The sequence below is a fragment of the Microtus pennsylvanicus genome, chromosome 6 (genome assembly GCF_037038515.1).
Source record: "Microtus pennsylvanicus isolate mMicPen1 chromosome 6, mMicPen1.hap1, whole genome shotgun sequence".
Lineage (NCBI taxonomy): Eukaryota > Metazoa > Chordata > Mammalia > Rodentia > Cricetidae > Microtus > Microtus pennsylvanicus.
The window spans coordinates 25,360,124-25,383,148 of NC_134584.1; the positions used below are offsets into that span (position 1 = coordinate 25,360,124).

The following is a 23,025-nucleotide window of genomic DNA, read 5'->3' on the forward strand; positions in this document are numbered from 1 at the left end:
CACACCTCTATGTGTGTGCTGTTCTCCCAAAGGACCAGGTGCACACCTCTATGTGTGTGCTGTTCTCCCAAAGGACCAGGTGCGCACCTCTATGTGTGTGCTGTTCTCCCAAAGGACCAGGCGTGCACCTCTATGTGTGTGCTGTTCTCCCAAAGGACCAGGTGCGCACCTCTATGTGTGTGCCGTTCTCCCAAAGGACCAGGCGTGCACCTCTATGTGTGTGCTGTTCTCCCAAAGGACCAGGTGCGCACCTCTATGTGTGTGCTGTTCTCCCAAAGGACCAGGTGCGCACCTCTATGTGTGTACTGTTCTCCCAAAGGACCAGGTGCGCACCTCTATGTGTGCTGTTCTCCCAAAGGACCAGGTGCGCACCTCTATGTGTGTGCTGTTCTCCCAAAGGACCAGGTGCGCACCTCTATGTGTGTGCTGTTCTCCCAAAGGACCAGGTGCGCACCTCTATGTGTGTACTGTTCTCCCAAAGGACCAGGTGCACACCTCTATGTGTGTGCTGTTCTCCCAAAGGACCAGGTGTGCACCTCTATGTGTGTGCTGTTCTCCCAAAGGACCAGGTGCACACCTCTATGTGTGTGCTAGTCTCCCAAAGGACCAGGTGTGCACCTCTATGTGTGTGCTGTTCTCCCAAAGGACCAGGTGCACACCTCTATGTGTGCTGTTCTCCCAAAGGACCAGGCGTGCACCTCTATGTGTGTGCTGTTCTCCCAAAGGACCAGGTGCGCACCTCTATGTGTGTGCTAGTCTCCCAAAGGACCAGGTGTGCACCTCTATGTGTGTGCTGTTCTCCCAAAGGACCAGGTGCACACCTCTATGTGTGCTGTTCTCCCAAAGGACCAGGCGTGCACCTCTATGTGTGTGCTGTTCTCCCAAAGGACCAGGTGCACACCTCTATGTGTGCTGTTCTCCCAAAGGACCAGGTGCACACTTCTATGTGTGCTGTTCTCCCAAAGGACAGAGTTCAGTTCACAGCACCTGCTTACCAACAGCTCACAGACTCTCTAACTCCAGCTCTGTGGGATCTGGGATGGGATCAAGTTGGTTGTCAACTTGACTATATCTGAAACTTCTGGGTACTCCTGTGAGGAATTTTCTCGATCACATTTGAAATAAGAAAGTACATTAATGTGGGCAGCACCTTCTAGTGGAAGCCTGGACAAAAAGATAAGGAAGAAGAAAACTGCCTTTTTTTTTTTTGCCTGCTTACCCTCACTTTTTCTGACAAGATCATTTATTTATTGTTGTGGTTTTCTTTTGCTGGGATCAGAACCAACTTCAAGAGTTCAACAAAGATGGAAGATCAGCCGGTCTCCAGGAATCCTCCAGTCCTTTAGTGCTAGACTGGAACGGCTGAGACAGCCAGCCTTGTCGACTGAGTAACCGCTGGATTCTCGACTTCTCTAGTGTGAGGCAGCCATTGCTGGACTACCTAGACCACATACTGTAAGTCAATCTAATAAATCGTGTGTGTGTGTGTGTGTGTGTGTGTGTGTGTGTGTGTGTGTGTGTATGTTCACACACACGTATATCCCAATGATATCAAACTTGCTTTTTCCGGGAACCCTACTTTATGACCTGAGGTCATCTTCTGGCCTCCAAGGGCATCCGTATCCACATATGCACATGCCCACCCACATACCCACTACTAATGGGGAGAGCCCGTGGAGAGCTTACCTCTCACAGATCCTGTAGTCTTCATTCACACTCACTGTCTTGTACTTCACACTACCCTTGGTCCGCTCCAGCTCCCAACACCAGTCTTTAGGTGTGTCAAACATTACAGTGTGATTGCTGGGATCAGTGGCTAAGAAAACAAAATCAGCCCATGGTGAACTCTTTCCATGACACTGGTATTTTGTTCATGTGGACATACAAGCTCTGAACCCAATTTATTACATTGAGTCTATTTTTATCTAGAAGTAAATTCACAGCTTAATTGTTCCATTTTTCTATCATTAATCCAAAAATTACAATGGAAACTTTATTGAAATTTTCATTACATTTACTTATTTTGTGTAGGAGAAGAGAGCATGGCATGCCTGTCACAGTGCACATATGTTGGTCTAACAACAAAACTCGGTTGTCAGGTCTGAAGGCAAGCGTGTTTACCTACTGATCCTCACACTGGTCCATGTTGTCTCTTTATATAGATATAGATAGTAGGAAAGAAGTTTTGTTTCTAAAGTTTGATTTTTATTATTTTATGTGTATCTGTTTCTGTATGCCAAGAGTGTATAGGAGACTATGGAGTCCAGATAATGGTGCTGGATCTCCTGTGGCTGAAGTTTACAGGCAGTTGTGAGTCAGTCACCCAATATGGGTGCTAAGAACTGAACTTGGGTCCTCGGGAAAAGCAGCATGTATTCTTAGCTGCTAAGCCATCCCTCCAGCCCCCAAAAGTTATTCTTGTTCCATTCCTTGCAAAAGTAATTTCTAGTTCTATTTTCAGTTCATGAGATAATTTATATAAAACAAAAATCCTGTGAAGCATTGAAAAATGGGCTTGGCACAAAAGCTAAGGATTGAAATATTTTTAGCCCTCCACATGTGTATAACATGGCACACTGATGAGAATAGCATGTCTGATTCTGGAACATAAATCCTTCTTCAGCTTGTGATGTGCTGCCTGCAAGAAGCCTGTCCAGGACAGCACTTGGTCACTGAAAGCCATAAACAGACCAGAGAGTCACAGTGGAGGAAGTGGCCAATAGCCAAGGCCTGCATCATGGTGACAGGAACTTTGGCTACATCAGCACTGTTAGAACAAAATGTCCACGAGTCCTGCCCAAAGCTCAGCAGAAACGGCTGTGGCCTTTCTCCAGGCCATCACTGATTTCTGGAAGTGACAGGCACATCGAAAAACCCAAACTTCCTGGAAAATAACAAGTGTTGCTAAAACTAACCCACCTGCTTCTGTTAAATTAAAATTACAGTAAAAGTAGTTTGAACAATGACAATAACCAATGTTTACATAAGTCAAATATTTCTAATCTAAAAATATAAAAGTAAACCTTAAATTTCTGGACTGCCAATGTGATTTCCCAAGTGGAAAATTCCACACCTGACCTCATGTCATTGTCAAAACACAAGCACATTAAAAATATTGTATAACCAGACAGTGGTAGCTCATGCCTTTAATCCCAGCACTTGGGAGACAGACACAAGTGGATCTCTGAGTTTGAGGTTAGCCTGGTTTAAGAACAGGTCCCAAGATAGCCAGGGCTACACAGAGAAACTCTGTCTTGGGGGAGTAGGTGTCTAAGTGAGATAGAAAGACTGCTCTGTGGTCAAGAGCACTGGTGATTCCTCTAGACTTGCAGGTTTCAATTTCCAGCACCCACATGGCAGCTCCTAACTGCCTCTAGCTACAGTCTCAAAAGATCCAATGTCCCCTTCTGGTCACAACAGGTAATAAGCACACATGTAGTGCATGCATTCATGCAAGCAATCATACACATAAAAATAAACAAATCAAAGAGATATATAAGACAGGAACAGTGCTTACACTTATAACATCAACATTTTAGAAGGCTAAAGGATCTTGAGTTTGAGGGCAGCCTGAGCTACCTACTGGAACCCTGCCTCAAATAACACCATAGACAAATAAACAGGTATCCTATCTATCTAGCCAGTCTAAAAATACTAGACTGAGGGAGAAAGCTCAGTTGATAATGTACTTGCCTTTCAAGGATGAAGACGTTGGTTTGATCCAGGCAGGTACTTATTCCTAGCACTGAGGAAGTAGACGGAAGGGTCCCAACTGTAAAGTGCTCACATTAACAAAACCCATACACAAAAACTAATAGCCACCATGGTGGGGCACGTGCCTTTAATCCCAGCACGCGGGAGGCAGAGGTAGGCAGCTCTCTGCATTCAAGGCCAGCCTGGTCTACAGAGTAAGTTCCAGGATAGCCAGGGCTACACAGAGAAACCCTGTCTCAAAACACAAAAATAAAACAAAGCAAAAACTAACGGCCAAATAGTGTCTGTTAGTTACAACCTTTCCTATCTCATGCCCCAGTGAAAGAAGATCAGAGAAGGGTGAATTACAACAGAATAAAGATTCTATATACCCTGGGTACAAAACAAAACAAAAATCAAAGACAAAAAAAAAACAACAAAGGATCAAGAAACTGCCAAGGTAGGAAAGGTAAGTGCTAAGCAGACTGACTGGTCATGTGTTAGCAAGGCCAGAAACTATCGTAGCAAGAACCAGACCTCAGGATCACTTGGTGTACACCTTTAATCTCAGCACTCAGGAGACAGAGATCATAGGGTGCAGCTCTGGAGTTGGAGGCCAGCCTGTTCTACAGAGTGAATTACATAGTGAAAGCCTGTCTTTAATGTGTTTTGGGGTTTTTTTTCCAAAATCAGGATCTATGGAAAAAGTATAACTCATAAAACTGAAGTGTGATTTTTCAAATAAGAATCCAAAAGATGCTTATATATAATTAGTCAACACTGTCAAAGTTGTACAATAGCACCCAGGCCAGAATCGGAATTGTTGCGGGATATTTGATTGCACTCTGAAACACCAAGACCGTGTTAATAAAATTAATTGGATCAAGGAGCAGAGCAAGTGCATGGGTGGAGGCCAGAAGAGGGCACCAGATCTCATTACAGACGGTTGTGAACCACCATGTAGTTGCTGGGAATTGAACTCAGGACCTCTGGAAAAACAGCCTGTGCTCTTAACCTCTCAGCCATCTTTCTAGTCCCATGATTATTTTTTAAGTATGAAACCAACAGATGTGTATATAAACTGTAGTAATCAACCAAAAAAGCCACGTGTATGCCTACTACCACTGTCATTTTATAGCTATAATATAAAAGATCTGTCTGTAACAGAGATGAACTATAGGGACAAATTTCCTGCCCAGCTCAGTAATATTAATGTGAACTAATTCTCATGCATAGCCCACCATGAGTGATGGGTACCTTTTCTTTTCTTCTTTGAAACTCTGTATACAGCCCTTTCTGGCCTCCAACCTAACCTAAATCAGGCTGGCACTGAACTCACAGAGATTCAGAGATCCACCAGCTTTTGCCTTCAACTATGGTGTACCACTATGCCCAGATAATAGGCAATTTTATTCTCAATTACCTCTCATGTAAAGACTTCATCCTATGTCATGAATTTAATACTTAATAATCTTCACAGGGGAGGCATGAACACTGCTATTTTAAAATGAGGAAATGCAAACACACAGGCATTTAGAACCATAGATAGACAACACCAAGAAACATCTTCTCTACAACATATTATAGCCAAGATGTCCAAAAGACAAAGCAGAGATAGGGAGATGGCTTCATGGGTAAAGTGGTTTGTATACAAGCATGAGGGCATGAGTTTGGATCCTCAAACCTACTTAAAAGCTGGGCTATTAATCTCAGCAGAGGCAGAGAGATTCTGTGAATTTGAGGCCAGCCTGGTCTTCATAACAGCAATGACTATATATAGAGATCTGTCTCAAAAAACAAAGAAAAAAGTTAGGCAGAACAGCACACATCTGTAGCTCCAGCACCAAGGGAAAGGAGGATAGCAAAGATAGGTGGATCCTTGAAGTTCACTAGCCGGTTGGTTTAGTCAATAAGCTCCAGGTTCAGTGAGAAACCCTGTTCCAAAAGATAAAGTGGAGAAGAACTATAGAAGATACCTAATATCCACACCAGGTCAGGACATGTGTGTACATACATGAACATGTACAAACAAAATCCACTCACAAATAACCAACAAAAACAGAAAAGGTAAAAGCAAAAGAATTCCAGCCAGATGGCGTAATTACTCGTACCTATAATCTCAACAGGATCACTCATCAGTCTGAGGCGACCTTGGACTACATAGTGAGTTCCAGGCTAAGCCAGGTTGAACTGTAATGGGACTGGGTCTCAAAAATGTAGACAGACAGACACAGAATAAAACATTATTAAAAGCTCTAAGGGGAAAAGGCCAATTCACCTACAAAGGTCAGCAATCAAATTAACATCAGCAAAATCTAGGAAAGCCTGGAACAATAATATACTTTGCGTCCTGAAAGTAAATAATTACCAATCTAAATTGCTATAAACAGCAAAGCTATCTTTTAGTAATGACAGAAAAATAAGGATATCTCAAGAACAAACTAAAGCAGTTCATAACCACACAGCTAGCACAAAGTTAAAATCATAACAGTACATAAAAGAATATCAAAACAGTAATACATGAACAAAAAGGATAGGAAGGAATCCATCACAGCCAACACACTAAACTATCAAACCCCTAATCCTTAAAGAAAAAAGACCTAAACAGTAATCCACCCAACCAGGAAAAAACAAAAAGGTGCAGACTGGCGGGATATATTTAAAAACCAGCTCCAGGAACTGAAGAGGTTAGTGATTAAGAGCAAGTACAGTTCTTCCAAAGGACCCACATTTGGTTCCATCACCCATGTTGGATTACTCACAAACTCCAGCTCCAGAGATACCTGATACCCCTGTTCTCCTCAAGAAACACCCACAAAGAATCACATAATTAAAAATAATTTAAAAAATAGGTCCAATCGTCTACTATTTCCAGGAGACAATTCACCAGCAGGGACTAAAAAATATAAAGTATGGAAGTCCAAAACAAGCTAGGGTAACCATTCTGTTATCTGAAAAACTATACTTGAAACCAAAATAAGAACAGAAAAGGAACATAGTTATAAAGGGAACAATTTATAAAAAAAAAAACATAAAATTAGTAAACGTACATGTGCCAAATGTTAGGGCTCTCAATTTTATAAAACAATCACTAATGTGCACTAAGGTCTGAATGGTCCTGATAACACAGGGTTACTTCAATACCCCCGGTCTCATCTTTAGGTCAGTCATCCAAACTAAAATAGAATGAAGAAACCACAGAGTTAGACTACACCATGGATCGAATGGATCTAACAGCTATCTACAGAATATTCTGCCTGGTAAAAACAGAGCACACCTTATTTTCGGCAGCCTGTGAAGCTCCTCTAAGATTAGTCATATATACTCTGGGCTGCAAAGCAGGTCTTAGCAAACAGAAAAAAACTGAGATTGTTTCTAGCACCTCATCAGATCATACTGAATAAAACTAGAAATCAACAGCAACAGAAACTACAAACACTAAGAGACTAGACAATACACGCAAGTGGACTCGGGAAATTGAAGAAATCAAAGAAAAAATAAAAAACACAGGCTGGGGAGATGGTTCCATCAGTAAAATGCCTTCCTTATAAGCAAAGAACCTGAATATGATCCCCCACAGCATATATTAGGAAAACAAAGGAGGAGGAGGTGGAGGAGAGCAAAACATATAAAAACTAAAAATATGTGTGCACTGGTCGGCCTGGCACATTCTCTCTTATCAAGCCAGACCTGAAATGCATTTCTTATGAACAAATGTCCTATGCCCACAAAACATTATTCTCTCTTTAAACTTTAAATGGTATCCTCAAGAATCTCAAGTGTATTTATGTAGAAAAAAGAACCCAGAGACAAATAAATTAAAATAGGGTTATTTTAATTGTCTCAATTTTATTTTTTTCAGTAGTTTCACATTTCCAGTATGACATTGCTTTTACTGCTTTTCAATTCATAACAATTCCAGTCCACTTGTGTGTGTACACTCACCTATGCGTACACACGCGGCCACCCGAGGCTGACGCCAGGTATCTTCCTTTACTCTTCTCTGACTCATTTTTGAGCAGAGTTCCTCACTGAACCTAGACCTGGCTCTTTTATGAAACTGGCCGGCCAGAAAGATCCCACAATCTATCTGTTTCTGCCACCAGCACTGGGGTTCCAGCCATGTACCCCTGAACCTGTCTTTTACATGGATGCCAGAGATTCAAACTCAAGTCCTCAGGCCTGCACAGCAAACACTTACACACCAAGCCACCTCTCTTGATTTCACTTTCCATAAGTAACCATAAAAACAATTCCATTACAACATGAAAGCAAACAGACCTAAAAGGTCAGCTAAGCAAAGAACACAGGAAAAGAAAACTCGCCAGGTGGTGGTGATCCATGCCTTTAACCCCAGTACTCAGGAGGCAGAGGCAGGCAGATCTCTGAGTCTGAGGCCAGCCTGGCCTATAAGAGATAGTTCCAGGACAGGCTCCAAAAACTACAGCAAAATCCTGTCTCAAAAAAAGAAAGAAAAGAAAAAAGAAAGAAAAGAAAACTCCTAAGTGAATCATGTGTTGGATGCTTGTACCCAAACGCATGTTGTCATTTGGGTAGTGTCCTGGCTGGTTTTAGGTCAAGTTGGCACATGCTACATTCATCTGAATGGAGGGAACCTCAATTGATAAAATGACTCCATAAGATGAGGCTGGAAGGATTTTCTTAATTAGTGATTAATGACGGCAGGACCAGCCCATTGTGGGTGGTGCCATCCCTGGGCTGGTAGTCCTAGGTTCTATAAGAGAGCAGGCTGAACAAGGCATGGGAAGCAAGCAAGTAAGCAAAGCACCTCCATGGCCTTTGCATCAGTTAGAGTTCCTGTCCTGGCTTCCTTCAATGATGGACTACGATGTGGAAGTGTAAGACAAATAAACCCTTTCCTCCCCAGCTTCCTTTTGGTCATGGTGTTTTTCATCACAGCAATGGTAACCTAAGACAGGGAGGATGCAGACACTGAGAAACTGAGCATTCCTGGAGGAAGCAGGTCACTGGGGTGTACCTTTGAAAGTTATGTCTGGTTTCTGTTTCCTTCTTTTTCTATTTCTTGTTTGTCACCATGAGGTGAACAATCTCCCCTTCCACAAAAACATGGACCAAGCAACCATAAAGTGAACCCTCTCAGACAGTGAACCAAAGTAAATCCTTCTTCCCTTTTCTGACAGACATTTGGTCACAATGATACAAACTCACTAAACAGGGTTCCCCTCCTGATCACAGGGGAGAATAGAAAGGAACCTTTTGGGGGTGGAGACACTGCTAGTCCCAGCATTCAGTGAGACTCAGCTTGGGCTATAGGAAGAGACAAAACCAAAGATGAGTGGAAGAATCTTGGCTACTCAGCAACAATAGCTCAAAAGAGACTTACCTGTGCTGTGCACAGCAGCTGCATAGGAAAACAGAAACAGTCTTTTCAGCAGTTTAGGAGTCTGAGTATGACGGATTATGCCACTGACAATCTAGAGAAGAAAGGACCAATGGATATTGTTATGCTTCTGATAGGTCAACACTAAGAAAGGTAGGGGCCAACTTTGTTCTCTATCACACTAATGTGATGTGGGAAGCTATTCTGTATATGTATTGCTTTTATTGCAGGGCAGAACAGAGCTAGGTGGGAAAAATTAACTGAATGCTGGGAGACAGAAGGCAGAGTCAGGGAGGTGCCATGGGAGACAGACACTGCATGGAACCTTGCCAGTAAGTCACAGCCATCTGGCGATATACAGAATAATAGAAATGGGTTAAATTAAGATGTAAGAGCTAGCCAATAAGAAGCTAGAGCTAATAGGCCAAGCAGTGATTTAATTAATACAGTTTCTGTGTGGTTATTTCGAGTCTGGACAGCAGGGAACAAACAAGCAGCCTCCTACAACACTAATGGGCTCTGGGGACAGCATAACCCTTGCTGAACTTCAATCTATGATTTAGCTCTTAGAACAGTGCCAGAGCAACAGAATACTATTTTGTCATGCTGTCTAAGAGCTTCGAATGTCTAGGGAAAATTTAAAACACAGTCTAATTTCCCAAAAAGCAAGAGTTAAAAATCTCAACTGCCTTATAAGGTCTGGTCCAAATATCCAACATGTCCAAGACTCACAAGTAAAACAGACAAAAAGCAAGACACTTAGCTGACTCACTTGTGGATGCTGTAGACAATAAAGGAAAGGGCTAGGCATGTATCCCAGTTAGGAATATGCTTGCCTAGCATGTATAAAGTCCTAGTAGAACATGCTTATAGTCCCAGCACTCAGGAGGAAGGAGGAGAATCAAAGCTTCAAGGTCATTCCCGGCAACAGAGAGCATTTAAGGCCAGCCTGGGCTACACAAGACCTTGTCTCAAAAGGAAAAAAAGAAAAGAAATCTGTCGTTGTTCTCTCTGTCTGTCTATTGTGTTAATCAAAAGTATGTTTGGATAAATAACTAAAATAATTGTTTAAAAGGAAATGCTTTGTTTCTTGGGGAATTTTCTCTAGCTATAGCATTTTTTGCCTGCTCACAATAGGTATTATATTATAATCATATTCATTATTCTAACTGAACTACCATACTCTTTCAAAGAAAATTAGAGCATTACCTAAAGTGTGCATAATTCATTGAAGATAAGACAGTATAAACAAACTGGCATCTTGCTGGGCTTTCCCTAATGTGCATACCATGAGAGGAGCAAGTCTGAGACCGTCCCTATCTCAGCAAGAAAAACCTTGGAAATTATAAGGAATCGTAGCAAACTGGTACAGCCATTTCCTGATTGCAACTTGTGCATCTACCAGGAAATGATGCTTAGTCTTTACAGGTGCATCTGACTTTGCTCATGAAACAACTGCTGTTTCGCAGAGGCAAACACACAGATTCTCAGGAGTCAGCATTCCTGTGGTAGACAGACTCTAGGGGAAGATCAGCCTTAGCTGTCTTTTCCTCCCCATCCCCAAGCAGACCCTGACCTCACTCATCACCTCCCACTCACCCCTTAGTAGTTCTAGGTAATCAGCACTATAAACTGAAGGACTCAAGGTTATACATGCCAAATAAAACCAGTCATGCTTGTCCCAACTATCTCTCACACATTAATCCGCGAATGAGATTGCAGCTGACATCAGCTTCAGAGTGAAAGGCTTCCTTCCACCTTCAGGCAATATAAGCAAAACCTAGTCAGTGGGGGAAATCCTGATGGGAAATAAACCTAAAAACAGATGTAACTAGTTACCCTTTTGACTTCCTCTTCCTTTGTGTACCTCAGACAAAAGTGTAGCACCCGCAGATCTTTGCAGTGGATAATAAGCTTCTCTGGGTATTTCTTAAGTTGGTCAAACAGAGGCTTCTTTTTCTCATCAAACACTACGGATCAAAGACAAAATTATAAGTAGAAATGACTGTTACATGGCGACAAATTAACACTAAAGGAACAGGTAGACTGTTAGCGTCTAAGGATGGAAGTCACTCCCAAAAGCATTCTTTTCTTTTTGTCTTCAGTGCAGTTCTGGCTGTTCTGGATCTAAGTTTGTAGATCAGACTGGCCTCAAACTATGAGATCCACTTGCCTCTACCTCCAAAGTGCTGGGATTAAAGGTGTGTGCCACCACATCAGGCTTCCAGCAGGATTCTTTATTCCTCTGGAATAAGACTAAGGCTCAAATGAACAGACCAGACTCCACCAGTCTAAAGAAAGCCCAGCTCTGATGGGCCTGAGAGACAGCTCAGCAGCTATGAGCACTTCCTGCTCTTCCAGAGGACCAGGGTTCAGTTCCCAGGATCCATGTTTTTTGTTCGTTTTTTTGTTTTGTTTTGAGACAAGACTTCTGTCCTGGAACTCACTCTATAAATTAGGGTAGCTTCAAACTCAGAAGTCCACCTTCCTCTCTGCCTTCTGGGATTGAAGGTGTGCACCATCACACCCGGCTCAAGTTTTTCTTTTCTTCTTTTTTAAAAGTTTTTTTTCTTTAAGTTTTCATTGTGTATACTGACTGATCATGGTGCTATGTTTTCTAAGGACACTGTCATATAAGCATTTAATGTGTGTCAAGCATATGCCCATATTACAGTGAGCCTTAACTGACCAACACCTACCATAGAACAGTTTTGTGTGCGTGTTAGAAAAAGCAGGCTTCAGGCTAGGTGTGGTGGCTTGCACCTGAAAACTCAGCACTTGGGAGCAAGAGCCGGAGGCAAGAAAATCAGGAGTCTGAGGCTAGTGGGCTACATTAAATCAAACAACCAAGCAAATGGAATACTCTCTTACCATATTCCCAAAAAACTAGGTGAGTCGGTAAGTACGTAAGTCTCCCCACTAAGCCTGATGACCTGAGTCTGATCCCCAGGACACACAGAGAAGCTCCTGCATGCTGTCTTCTGATCTCCACATGCACACCCACACAAGTACGTACACTAACACACAAATCTTAACAGAAAAAAGAATGAGATAGAGAGAAGAGGATGCAAGCCCAGCTTGGTTCATCTCAAACCAAGTAACCCTGGGTGAGCTATCCATGCTGCGCTTACCATTCCCAAAGCTGTTTTCCATAAGGTAACTTATGCAGCACAGTTGAACAGACTATAAGATATCATTATTGCTCTATGTTCTGAGGCAGGCAATGCAACAAAGGAAGGAGACACTCACCTCCATAAATCTGATCCACACAGTGAAGGGGAACATCATTTTCTCCTACTATCTTATTCTTAAACTGAGTTTCCTAAAAAGAAAAAAAAATCAAAAGGAAATAACTATGACTCCTTTCAATGAACTCGGACATTCATAGCAAAGCAAATCATTATTCTTCACTTTACAGAAATAAATGAAGAAAGGCATCTCCCCTAGGCTCCCAAGTAAAGGGATGCTGCAGTACATGAGAGAAAATCCCATGAGCACCAGCTGTTTCAACCCAGGGAGAACACGCCACTTCTGTGCCACTGAAAACCAAGTGTACAAGTGACAGGTTAGCACTTCTGCACACAGTGCAGGCAGACGGAGACAAAGCTATCTGGGCTTTGGGGAAGCAGCTGGAAAGTCAAGTATTTGGCAAAAGCTGTGTTTGCTCAGAACTAAGAGTCAAGCCCTGCAACAGACAGTGGTGCAGGAGGCCAGCCTGGGAAGTAGCAACAGTGCTGCTTTATATGAAACACAGGGGTCCAGGGCACTGGCACATGGGGAACAGGCAGGGTCCAGTGGGGTTCCCACTGGGGTGCAGTGCTGTCCCTCCTCTATCGCTCACCCCTAAGGAGACACAAGTCTCAAACAACACTGCAACTAGATTCAGATCAAACAGAAACAACCCAAGCTCAAGGGTCACACTCCAGACCTAAGTGCCCAAATCTGTGAAAGAGGGAACATGAGAAACTGTACATGGGAGAGGTTGTTCCAGCGGGTGATTCATGCTGTGCTGAATTCAGAAGAAATTGGGGAAAGTTGGTGAAGTCAGCTTAGAGGGGCAAAAGCAAGCAAGCAGGAAGCACAGGTGGTGATTTCTAGGTCTTCCTGGTGGAGGGAGCCCCTGAAGGGCGAGAGCCGACCACCAGCATGGGCTGGGAGGAGAAAGCTGCAGGGACAGCACCGGAGTCACAGCTGCACCTTCCCTACCACTCTGCAGACGCAGCTCATACGTACACCGCCGTTATCCAAGGCTGAGTCGTCATCCCCCAGGAAGGAAATCTTGAAGTCAGTGCAGACGAGTCTCCCATAGACACCACGCTGACAGGAATCCTCCTGCACATACTTCAGGACTGTGCTAGCTTCACAAAGCAGTTGTTCACCTGATGGGAACCAAAGTGAGCTCTCCTCAGAGGCCTCAGGGAAGGCCCAGAGCTGCGAGCACCGGGACAAGCACACAGTACAGCGCAGCACTCGGCAGCAGCGCACTCCAGAGCAGGCAGAGCCACGTGGCTCAGAGACCGTCATGCTGGGATTTCTCCAACCACTCAGGAGCTCAAGCTTCTTCTCTCCTTTGTTTGGAAACAGGGTCTCACCATATTACACAGACTAGCTTTGATTCATTGAGTAGCCTGGGCTGGCCTAAACTCACAATTATCCTCCTGCCTCAGCCTCCCAAATGCTGGGATTAGAGCCCCTTTGCCCTGACTTTCAGCCACCTTCTGTAGTGCAGATCTTGGTGTTTTTACTACTTTGACCCAGCAGGTGTCCCACAACAGGGATCCTGGAAGTGGAGCAAAGGTAGGCAGGGTGGTCAGCAGGGCCTGGATTCAGAACTCAGCCCCATTTCCTGTGTAAGCCAGGGCTTCTGTGCAGCTTCCTCAGATGACAGACGTGCGGGCTCATGTTGGAGGATGAGAGGGGAAAAAGAGGATATAAGGTGGGGAGGGGGCATAGTCTCTCTTTCTTAGTTCAAAGCATTTCCTCTCGATGTGCCACCTCCCCTGCTCCATCTGCAGGGACCCAGCCCTCATTAGAAGCTATAGTTCCTGAAGACATATTCCACAGCCAAAAATCACTAGGGCTAGACCTAGGTGAGCATCCTCTGCTCCCTAGAAGAGAAAACTCTGCTGGTGTTTGGGTGAGGACAGGAAGAGAAGGACATTAAGGAAATAAGAGTGGAGGCTGCTCGTTTGTTCCCGGCCACCCAGACCTCAAATAATCACTCAGAAACTATTTTAACTGCAATACTGTTTGGCCAATAGCTTAAGCGTATTTCTAGCTAGCTCTTACATCTTAAATTAACTCATTTCCATTATTTTATATTTTACCATAAGGCTCATGGTTTACGGTAAAGTTCCCAGGCATCTGACTCCTTCGGTGGCGCTACATGGTGTCTCTGACTCTGCCTACTCTCTCTATATATGTTTTCTAACCTGACTATATTTTGTTAAGCCACTGGACAAAAGCAGCTTCTTTATTCACTAACCAATAAAAGCAACACATATACAGAAGGACTTCCCACACCATAAGAGAGCCAATTTAGCAATAACAACAAAGGAATTTTCTTGTCATCTAATAGATAACCATCTTCCCCCCCTCAGGGCTTCCCTCTGGCTTTCTTCACCTTTGAATTCACTTGTTGGCTAAAAATTCATTTAATCTAGCTTTAAAGAATAACAGCAGGCTGGTGGTGGCACACACCTTTAATCCCAGCAGAGGCAGGCAGATCCTCAAGGCCAGCCTGGTCTACAAAGTAAGTTCTAGGACAACAAGGGCTATACAGAAACTCTGCCTTGGGAGGGGGACAAAAAGTTAATAAAAAGTTAGGCATCCTTGTTACAGGAAAACACACATTATAAGAAAAACAAAAACATTTTGGAACTGGATGCAACATGCACATCTGTGAGCCCAGTATTCAGGAGAGGGAGGCAGAAGGGTCACAAGTCCCAGGCCAGCCTGAGCTCTTTGAAACCTAGTTTCAAAATAAACAAAACATTTACAAAAAGAAATGATTTTTATACAGCTGGCAACATTTTCCACTTAAGAGGGAACTATACCACCAAGAGGTTTCTGTTGTTGAACTCAGAAGTGATTAAAACTTAACTGAGAGTTAGCCACTCTCCTGTCTCAAAAACAGTCAACCAATCCAGGCTCCTTCATAATGAATGACTTCAAAGCAGAGCCCCAGTAACCCCGCCAGCCCTAGTATTTCTGGTACCTGTGCTGAAATACACCAGCAGACAGTCAGGTGAGGCCCCCACTGCCAGTGCTGGGAGGCCCAGGCAGCTGTGAGAGCTGAGAGCAACTATGGTTAGAGGCAGCAAGAAGGACATGCAGACTATCGGATTCTTCCAGGGTCTAGGATTTTCTTGATTGGAGACCAGAAATACTAGACAAAACCAAGTAGGACACCCTCAAAAAGGCTTCACTGGCTTGTGAAAGAAGTGAGAATTTCCCATCACGTTGGAGGAAAGGGAAACAAGGAAATTTTTTCCAAATGTTGTAACCTCTGGGTCAGGTGTGTTACTGAAGACCTTGACATCTTTGTTATGATACATCATCATCATTGTTATGTGCCAGAGCATGAAAACAAAGGAGTTTATAATAGCAACACTAGGGATGACATCATCTATCTTTGGCCTTGAGCTATAGGTGAGATATGATGTTAACATGAGCATTACCTGGCAACAAGTGAAGAGTGACTTCCTTCTCTGTTACTTCCTTTTCATTTGTGTGAATTTCCTAAAAATAAATAAACAAATAAATACAAGAGCAAAAAGTCATAATTTTCTTTGCTTACAGGCTAAAATTAACAATAAATTAACATTCCAAACACATATTAAACTATCACCTAAGCTCAAGAAGTTTGACTTAATAAGCTATTGTTATTACATTTATTTATTTATTGAGTGTGTATAGAGATGCCCGCACAGGCATGTGTCACACACAGTGTGTGTGTGTGTGTGTGTGTGTGTGCTTGCACATGTAGATCAGAGAACAACCTACGGTAGGAGTAGGAGTAGGATTTCTCCTTCTACATGTAAGTCCCAGATCTTTAGGCTTGGTAGCAAGTACGTTTATCCACAAACTATATCACTGACCTTTAACAAACCACTTTTAAATACATGTTTAGGGGCTGGAGCTGTCACCTAACATGTATAAATTCTCAGCATAAAAAAACAAAAGCAAACAAACAAACAAAAATCAGGATGTGGAGCGATGACTCCTTTAGTAAAGTACTTGCTACACAAGCATGGGGACCTAAACTCAGTCACCAACACTCACATAAAAGCTAGGCACAGCAACATGCACCCTCAAAGCAGAGACAAGACAGCCCTGGGGCTTACTGGCTAGCTAGTCTGACCAAACAGGTAAGCCCCAAGCTCAATGAGAGGCTGCCTCAAAAATCTCCAAAAAGAACATGGAAGGCAACTAAAGAAGACACCCAATGCTAACTTGTGACCTCCACAAGCACACGCATGTACATGTACCTGCATACATTTATACGTATACAAATAGGATATAGCAGAAAATGCCTGAAAAAACAGTCACAAGTCCCAGGCCAGCCTGAGCTCTTTGAAACCTAGTTTCAAAATAAACAAAACATTTACAAAAAGAAATGATTTTTATACAGCTGGCAACATTTTCCATGTAAGAGGGAACTATACCACCAAGAGGTTTCTGTTCTTGAACTCAGAAGTTAGTCTCAAAAACAGGAGGGGGGCAGGAAGATCAAGAAGTTCAAGGTCATTCTTGGCTATATAGCAAATATGAGGCCAGCCTGGGCTAAATGAAATTCTGTCTTAAAAAACAAAAATAGAGCCATGTGGTGGCAGTGCACACCTTTAATCCCAGCACTTGGGAGGCAAGGGCAGGCAAATCCCCAAGGCCAGCCTGGTCTACAGAGCTAGTTCTAGGAGAGCCAGGGCTACACAGAGAAACCTTGTAAAACAAGGACAACAACAGCAACAATAATAGTACAGAATGGTTCAGTGTAAAAGCACTTGCTACCCATCCTGTTGACCTGATCATGTGCGTGCTATGGAATAATCCTCTTATACACTGTAAAGATTTGTCACTCAAAATGGTTTAATAAAAATGCTGATGAGCCAGCAGCCAGGCAAGCATAGGTGGGGCAAACAAACTAAGGATGATGGGAAGAAGGGACTAGTGAGCAGTCACCAGCCAGACGTAGAGGGAGCAGAAGAAGAACATGCCATGCTAGTAATAAAAATACCGCCACATGACAGAGTGTAAATAAGGAATAAGAGTTAACTTAGAGTGTGAGAGTATTAAGCTCGAGCTATTGGCTGAGCATTTATAAGTAAGACTAAGCCTCCAAGTCAATTATTTGGGAAGCGGCTGCCAGTTATTTGGGAACAGGCAGGCAGAGGAGAAATGTCCAATGCTACATGTATAGCAAAAATGAACTAACCCCGCCAAGTTGTACTCTAACTTTCTTATTAATGCCATCACATGAAAACAAACACACACACATAAATAAATAAACAAACTATTTTTTGATACAAAAACAATATATGTTTTAAAGACGAGGTGTGGTGACCCTAACTGTATGCATAGCATTTGGAAAGTTGAGGCAAAGAGCAGGAGTTTAAGGTCATCACTGACTACCGAGTGAGTTCCAGGTTAACCTGGGCTACAAAAACCCCTGTATCAAAAAACAATAAAACATAAAGCTATATATATATACATATATAAAAGTGAACAGAAAATTTCAGTAAGTTTTAGTGATAGTCAACATATTAAATTAAGTTTTAAGATTTATATCTACTAGTTGTCCAAGCAGAAAGGCAGAGGTAAACATCCCTTATAGGAAGAAATAAGTTAAAATGACACCTAGGCAAAGAAACATACATAACTCAGATACAGAGTTGGGAAAAAATAAGAGACATGTCAGAGAATGAGATCCTCTCCCTCCAAAGAAAATCAAGGGTTGAAAGCAAGAGAGATCGAGTCTTCTCAGGGAAGAAACATCTATCTATCAAAGACAAACAGAGGAACACAGGACAGTATATAGTCAGTACACATAAAATGTCTATCTATAAAATACAGGCAGAGGAACACAGGACGGTATGTAGTCAGTACACATAAAATGTCTATCTATAAAATACAGGCAGAGGAACACAGGACAGTATGTAGTCAGTACAGATCCAACTACTCTATGTAGCACACTAGGTTAGGACTCAATGAAGATAGTTGTAATATCCACTCCACTGTCCATGCCAAGTTACTTTAAACCACAAGATGTTATCAAGAGTTGCAATCACTTCTAATGGAGAACCAAGTCCTGGCTCAATGTCAGTAACTAAACTCAGGTCCGTCTATTTTGTGCTCAGCATTTACTGGCTATTCAAAGATAACTTGCAAACTTTAATGAGTGATGTTTGCAAAGTGACTTGGCGCAAATACTTGCTAACATAACAAGAGTCTAAGTCTCCTAGTGAAGTCTATAAGCCATCTAAGAAGTATTCCTACCAAAATACCTAACTTCAAACACACCTGGAATCCAAGGCTTGAGAGGCAGAGGGATTTGTACATATGAAACAGCATGAGTTACACAATGAAGTCTAGGTCAGCCTGGGCTACAGAGTGAGACCCAGCCAAGGACAGATGAATAGAAGAGGGAAGGGAGGGAAGAAAGGAGGGAAGGAAAAATTCAGGCTGGTGGTGGAAGCCTGTGATCCTGGTCACTCATTAGGACAGAGAAACACAATAAATGACACCATGGGGATGATGTAATCAGTCAGTTCCTGAGGAAAATACTAAACGACACAGCAGTTTGGTAAGCAAATAAACTGGGCTTATTTAATGTTATGTAGGTAAAAGGCTCTGGGTAGAATAAGAGTCTGCCTGTGATAAACCCAGACTGAACCACAGCATCAGAATAAATGTGGGTGTGGCCAAGGCAGTGGGAGGACAGTCGGCGGCCTAAAGAGACAGTGCTCAGTGCTGCTGCTTCCCTAAAGAACCCTTTCAGGGCAGCCTATTTCAGAGGTGAATATAATTTCCATCCAGCAGATGCCACAACCTAGGGACAAGCTTCTCAAACTTAGGGTGTGTTAGGAGTCTTGGGAGCCTGTTAGGGGAGGCTGAGTCAGATGCAAGGTTCTAGAGGTTGAGCATACATGTACAAGTGAGTATTTGGTAATTTAGCAATTTTCACTCAGAGTTTCCATTCTCCGTCACAGAGGAAGAAATCCATTAAGACACAATTACTTGTCAGAGGATGTCCACTCTCTCCATACCTCTTCAATATAGTGCTTGAAGTTCTAGCAATAGCAATAAGACAACATAAGGAGATCAAGGGGATTCGTATTGGAAAGGAAGAAGTTAAGCTTTCGTTATTTGCAGATGATATGATAGTATACATAAGTGACCCCAAAAATTCTACCAAAGAACTCCTACAGCTGATAAACACCTTTAGTAATGTGGCAGGATACAAGATCAACTCCAAAAAATCAGTTGCCTTCCTATACACTAAGGATAAGGAAGCAGAGAGGGAAATCAGAGAAGCATCACCTTTCACGATAGCCACAAATAGCATAAAATATCTTGGGGTAACCCTGACCAAGGAAGTGAAAGATCTATTTGACAAGAACTATAAGTCTTTGAAGAAAGAAATTGAAGAAGACACTAGAAAATGGAAGGACCTCCCTTACTCTTGGATTGGGAGGATCAACATAGTAAAAATGGCAATTCTACCAAAAGCAATCTATAGATTCAATGCAATCCCCATCAAAATCCCATCAAAATTCTTCACAGATCTGGAGAAGACAATAATCAACTTTATATGGAAAAACAAAAAACCCAGGATAGCCAAAACAATCTTATACAATAAAGGATTGTCTGGAGGCATTACCACCCCTGACTTCAAACTCTATTACAGAGCTACAGTATTGAAAACAGCTTGGTATTGGCATAAAAACAGAGAAGTCGACCAATGGAATCTAATAGAAGACCCTGACTTTAACCCACAAACCTATGAACACCTGATTTTCAATAAAGGAGCTAAAAGTATACAATGGAAAAAAAGAGAGCATCTTCAACAAATTGTGCTGGCAAAACTGGATGTCAATCTGTAGAAGAATGAAAATAGATCCATATCTACCACCATGCACAAAACTCAAGTCCAAATGGATTAAAGACCTCAATATCAGTCCGAACACACTGAACCTGATAGAAGAGAAAGTGGGAAGTACTCTACAGCACCTGGGCACAAGAGACCACTTCCTACGTATAACCCCAGCAGCACAGACACTAAGGGCATCATTGAATAAATGGGACCTCCTGAGACTGAGAAGCTTCTGTAAAGCAAAGGACACTGTCACTAAGATAAAAAGGCAACCCACTTACTGGGAGAAGATTTTCACCAACCCCACAACTGACAAAGGTCTGATCTCCAAAATATATAAAGAAATCAAGAAACTAGACCTTAAAGGCTAATCAACCCAATTATAAAATGGGGCACTGAGCTGAACAGAGAATTCTCAACAGAAGACCTTCAAATGGCCAAAAGACACTTTTGGCATGCTCAACTTCCTTAGCGATCAGGGAAATGCAAATCAAGACAACTTTAAGATACCATCTTACACCTGTCAGAATGGCTAAAATAAAAAACACCAAAGATAGCCTTTGCTGGAGAGGTTGTGGAGAAAGGGGTACACTCACCCATTGCTGGTGGGAATGCAAACTTGTGCAACCACTCTGGAAAGCAGTGTTTCGGTTTCTCAGGAAATTCGGAATCAACCTACCCCTGGATCCAGCAATACCACTCTTGGGAATATACCCAAGAGAGGCCTTATCATACAACAAAAGTATATGCTCAACTATGTTCATAGCAGCATTGTTTGTAATAGCCAGAACCTGGAAACAACCTAGATGCCCTTCAACGGAAGAATGGATGAAGAAAGTATGGAATATATACATATTAGAGTATTACTCAGCAGTAAAAAACAAGGACTTCTTGAATTTTGCATACAAATGGATGGAAATAGAAAACACTATCCTGAGTGAGGTAAGCCAGACCCAAAAAGAGGAACATGGGATGTACTCACTCATATTTGGTTTCTAGCCATAAATAAAGGACATTGAGCTTATAATCCATGTTCCTAGAGAAGCTAAATAAGAAGGTGAATCCAAAGACAAACACATAGGCATCTTCCTGAATATTAACCTTCATCAGGCGATGAAAGGAGACAGAGACAGAGACCCACATTGGAGCACCGGACAGAAATCTCAAGGTCCAAATCAGGAGCAGAAAGAGACGAAGCACGAGCAAGGAACTCAGGACCGCGAGGGGTGCACCCACACACTGAGACAATGGGGATGTCCTGTCGGGAACTCACCAAGGCCAGCTGGCCTGGGTCTGAAAAAGCATGGGATAAATTTGGACTAGCTGAACATAGCGGACAATGAGGAAGAATGGGAACTCAAGAACAATCGCAGTGGGTTTTTGATCCTACTGCACGTACTGGCTTTGTGGGAGCCTAGGCAGTTTGGATGCTCACCTTACTAGACCTGGATAGAGGTGGGCGGTCCTTGGGCTTCCCACAGGTCAGGGAACCCTGATTGCTCTTCGAGCAGATGAGGGAGGGTGAATTGATCGGGGGAGGGGGAGGGAAATGGGAGGCTGTGGCGGGGAGGAGGCAGAAATCCTTAATAAATAAATAAATTTAAAAAACAAAAAACAATTACTTGTCAGGTCCCATCATCCATCTCTGAAGAGAAAGGGAATCTCTAAATTCTATCAGCTGATGAAAACTGTAGCGTTAGTCTTGACTAGTGCTTAGAATCCAGTCCAAACACAGGCCAGCTGGGCCAGGGCTACTCTGCCCTTACATCAGTAGAAGTATCCTGCCTTTTTAAGAATATACTATGGAGCCCAGGTTGGCCTTGAACTCAGGATCTCTTGCTTCAGCCTTCTGAGTACAGGGATTACTGGTGTACACCACTATGCCAGGTGTGAAATTCCTTCTTTAAATTCCAGAATCAATATCATTCAGAAAAGCATGTAGTATACTGTCTAATCCCAAACTCCCTAGATGAGGCAGGCTGAATAAATAAATAACAACAAATAAAAAATAAAGTAAATAAATTAAATGTGTAAATAAATAAAATAGCCCAGCCTCTTGGAAGGACCCACTTCCCTGTTAACTGCAATGGGAACTCACAAGAAGCCTGGTTTTTACAAACACAGGCTAATCACTTTATCTTTCCTATTAAGGTCTCTGAAGGACTCAAAGATGGTGATCAAGCTGGCAGCTTCAACTGCAGACTTTAAGACTAGGCCACAAGCATGGTGAAGTAGAGGAAGCTATTCTGCAGATAGTGAGACACATAAAAAGGTTGCAGGAGATGGGGGAGATACAAATACGGCTCTCAGAAGCTGACAGTACTTTGAGTCATACCTGTGTCACTACAACCAATTCCCTTGCTAGCATGCATTTATCACAGTGGAATTGTGTTTATTGTCAAAGATGCTGACTCTGGTGAATCTCCTAACAATGAGAAATCAGAGGTGACTAGACTCATATCACCAACATATCAGTGTTACAGTGTTCTTCAGAGCCACAGGATGAGGGTGTGATGTCACAGCCACCACCTCAGGAGACTGGCAAAGAGACAAAAGTAGCACCTATAGCCTCAAATACGTAAGGCTCAGGAGGGGTTAGGATAAGTGGGCCCCGGCCAGGGAAGCCCTCACAGGCCCTGACGTTATTCTGCTGGTACTGATACTGCTTGGACAGCTTTCCTTGGTGCCACCACATCCCATCACGACTGAATGTAGACAGGTACATCCTCTCCTACCCCAACACACAACAGGCAGAAAAACACTTTAAAAACTTAAAACCCCATAGGTGTGGTGGTGTTTCATGTTTAATTTCAGTACTCAGTGGCCGAGGCAGGAGGATCATCAGTTTGATGCCAGTCTGGGCAAACAAAAAGCAAGA

At 42.7% G+C, this 23,025-nt stretch overlaps 1 protein-coding gene across 2 annotated transcripts in view; it reads right to left on the minus strand.

Moving 5' to 3' along the window:
* Positions 1–23,025, minus strand: part of Mtmr12 (myotubularin related protein 12) — a 95,219-nt gene that overhangs the window by 48,930 nt on the left and 23,264 nt on the right. For both annotated transcript variants that reach the window (XM_075975861.1, XM_075975862.1), the window contains exons 2-7: positions 15,736–15,796; positions 13,289–13,434; positions 12,305–12,377; positions 10,895–11,025; positions 9,059–9,149; positions 1,687–1,816 (exon numbers count right to left, since the gene is read on the minus strand). In XM_075975861.1, the coding sequence (XP_075831976.1) occupies positions 1,687–1,816; positions 9,059–9,149; positions 10,895–11,025; positions 12,305–12,377; positions 13,289–13,434; positions 15,736–15,796 (632 nt within the window). The remainder of the gene's footprint in view (positions 1–1,686; positions 1,817–9,058; positions 9,150–10,894; positions 11,026–12,304; positions 12,378–13,288; positions 13,435–15,735; positions 15,797–23,025) is intronic.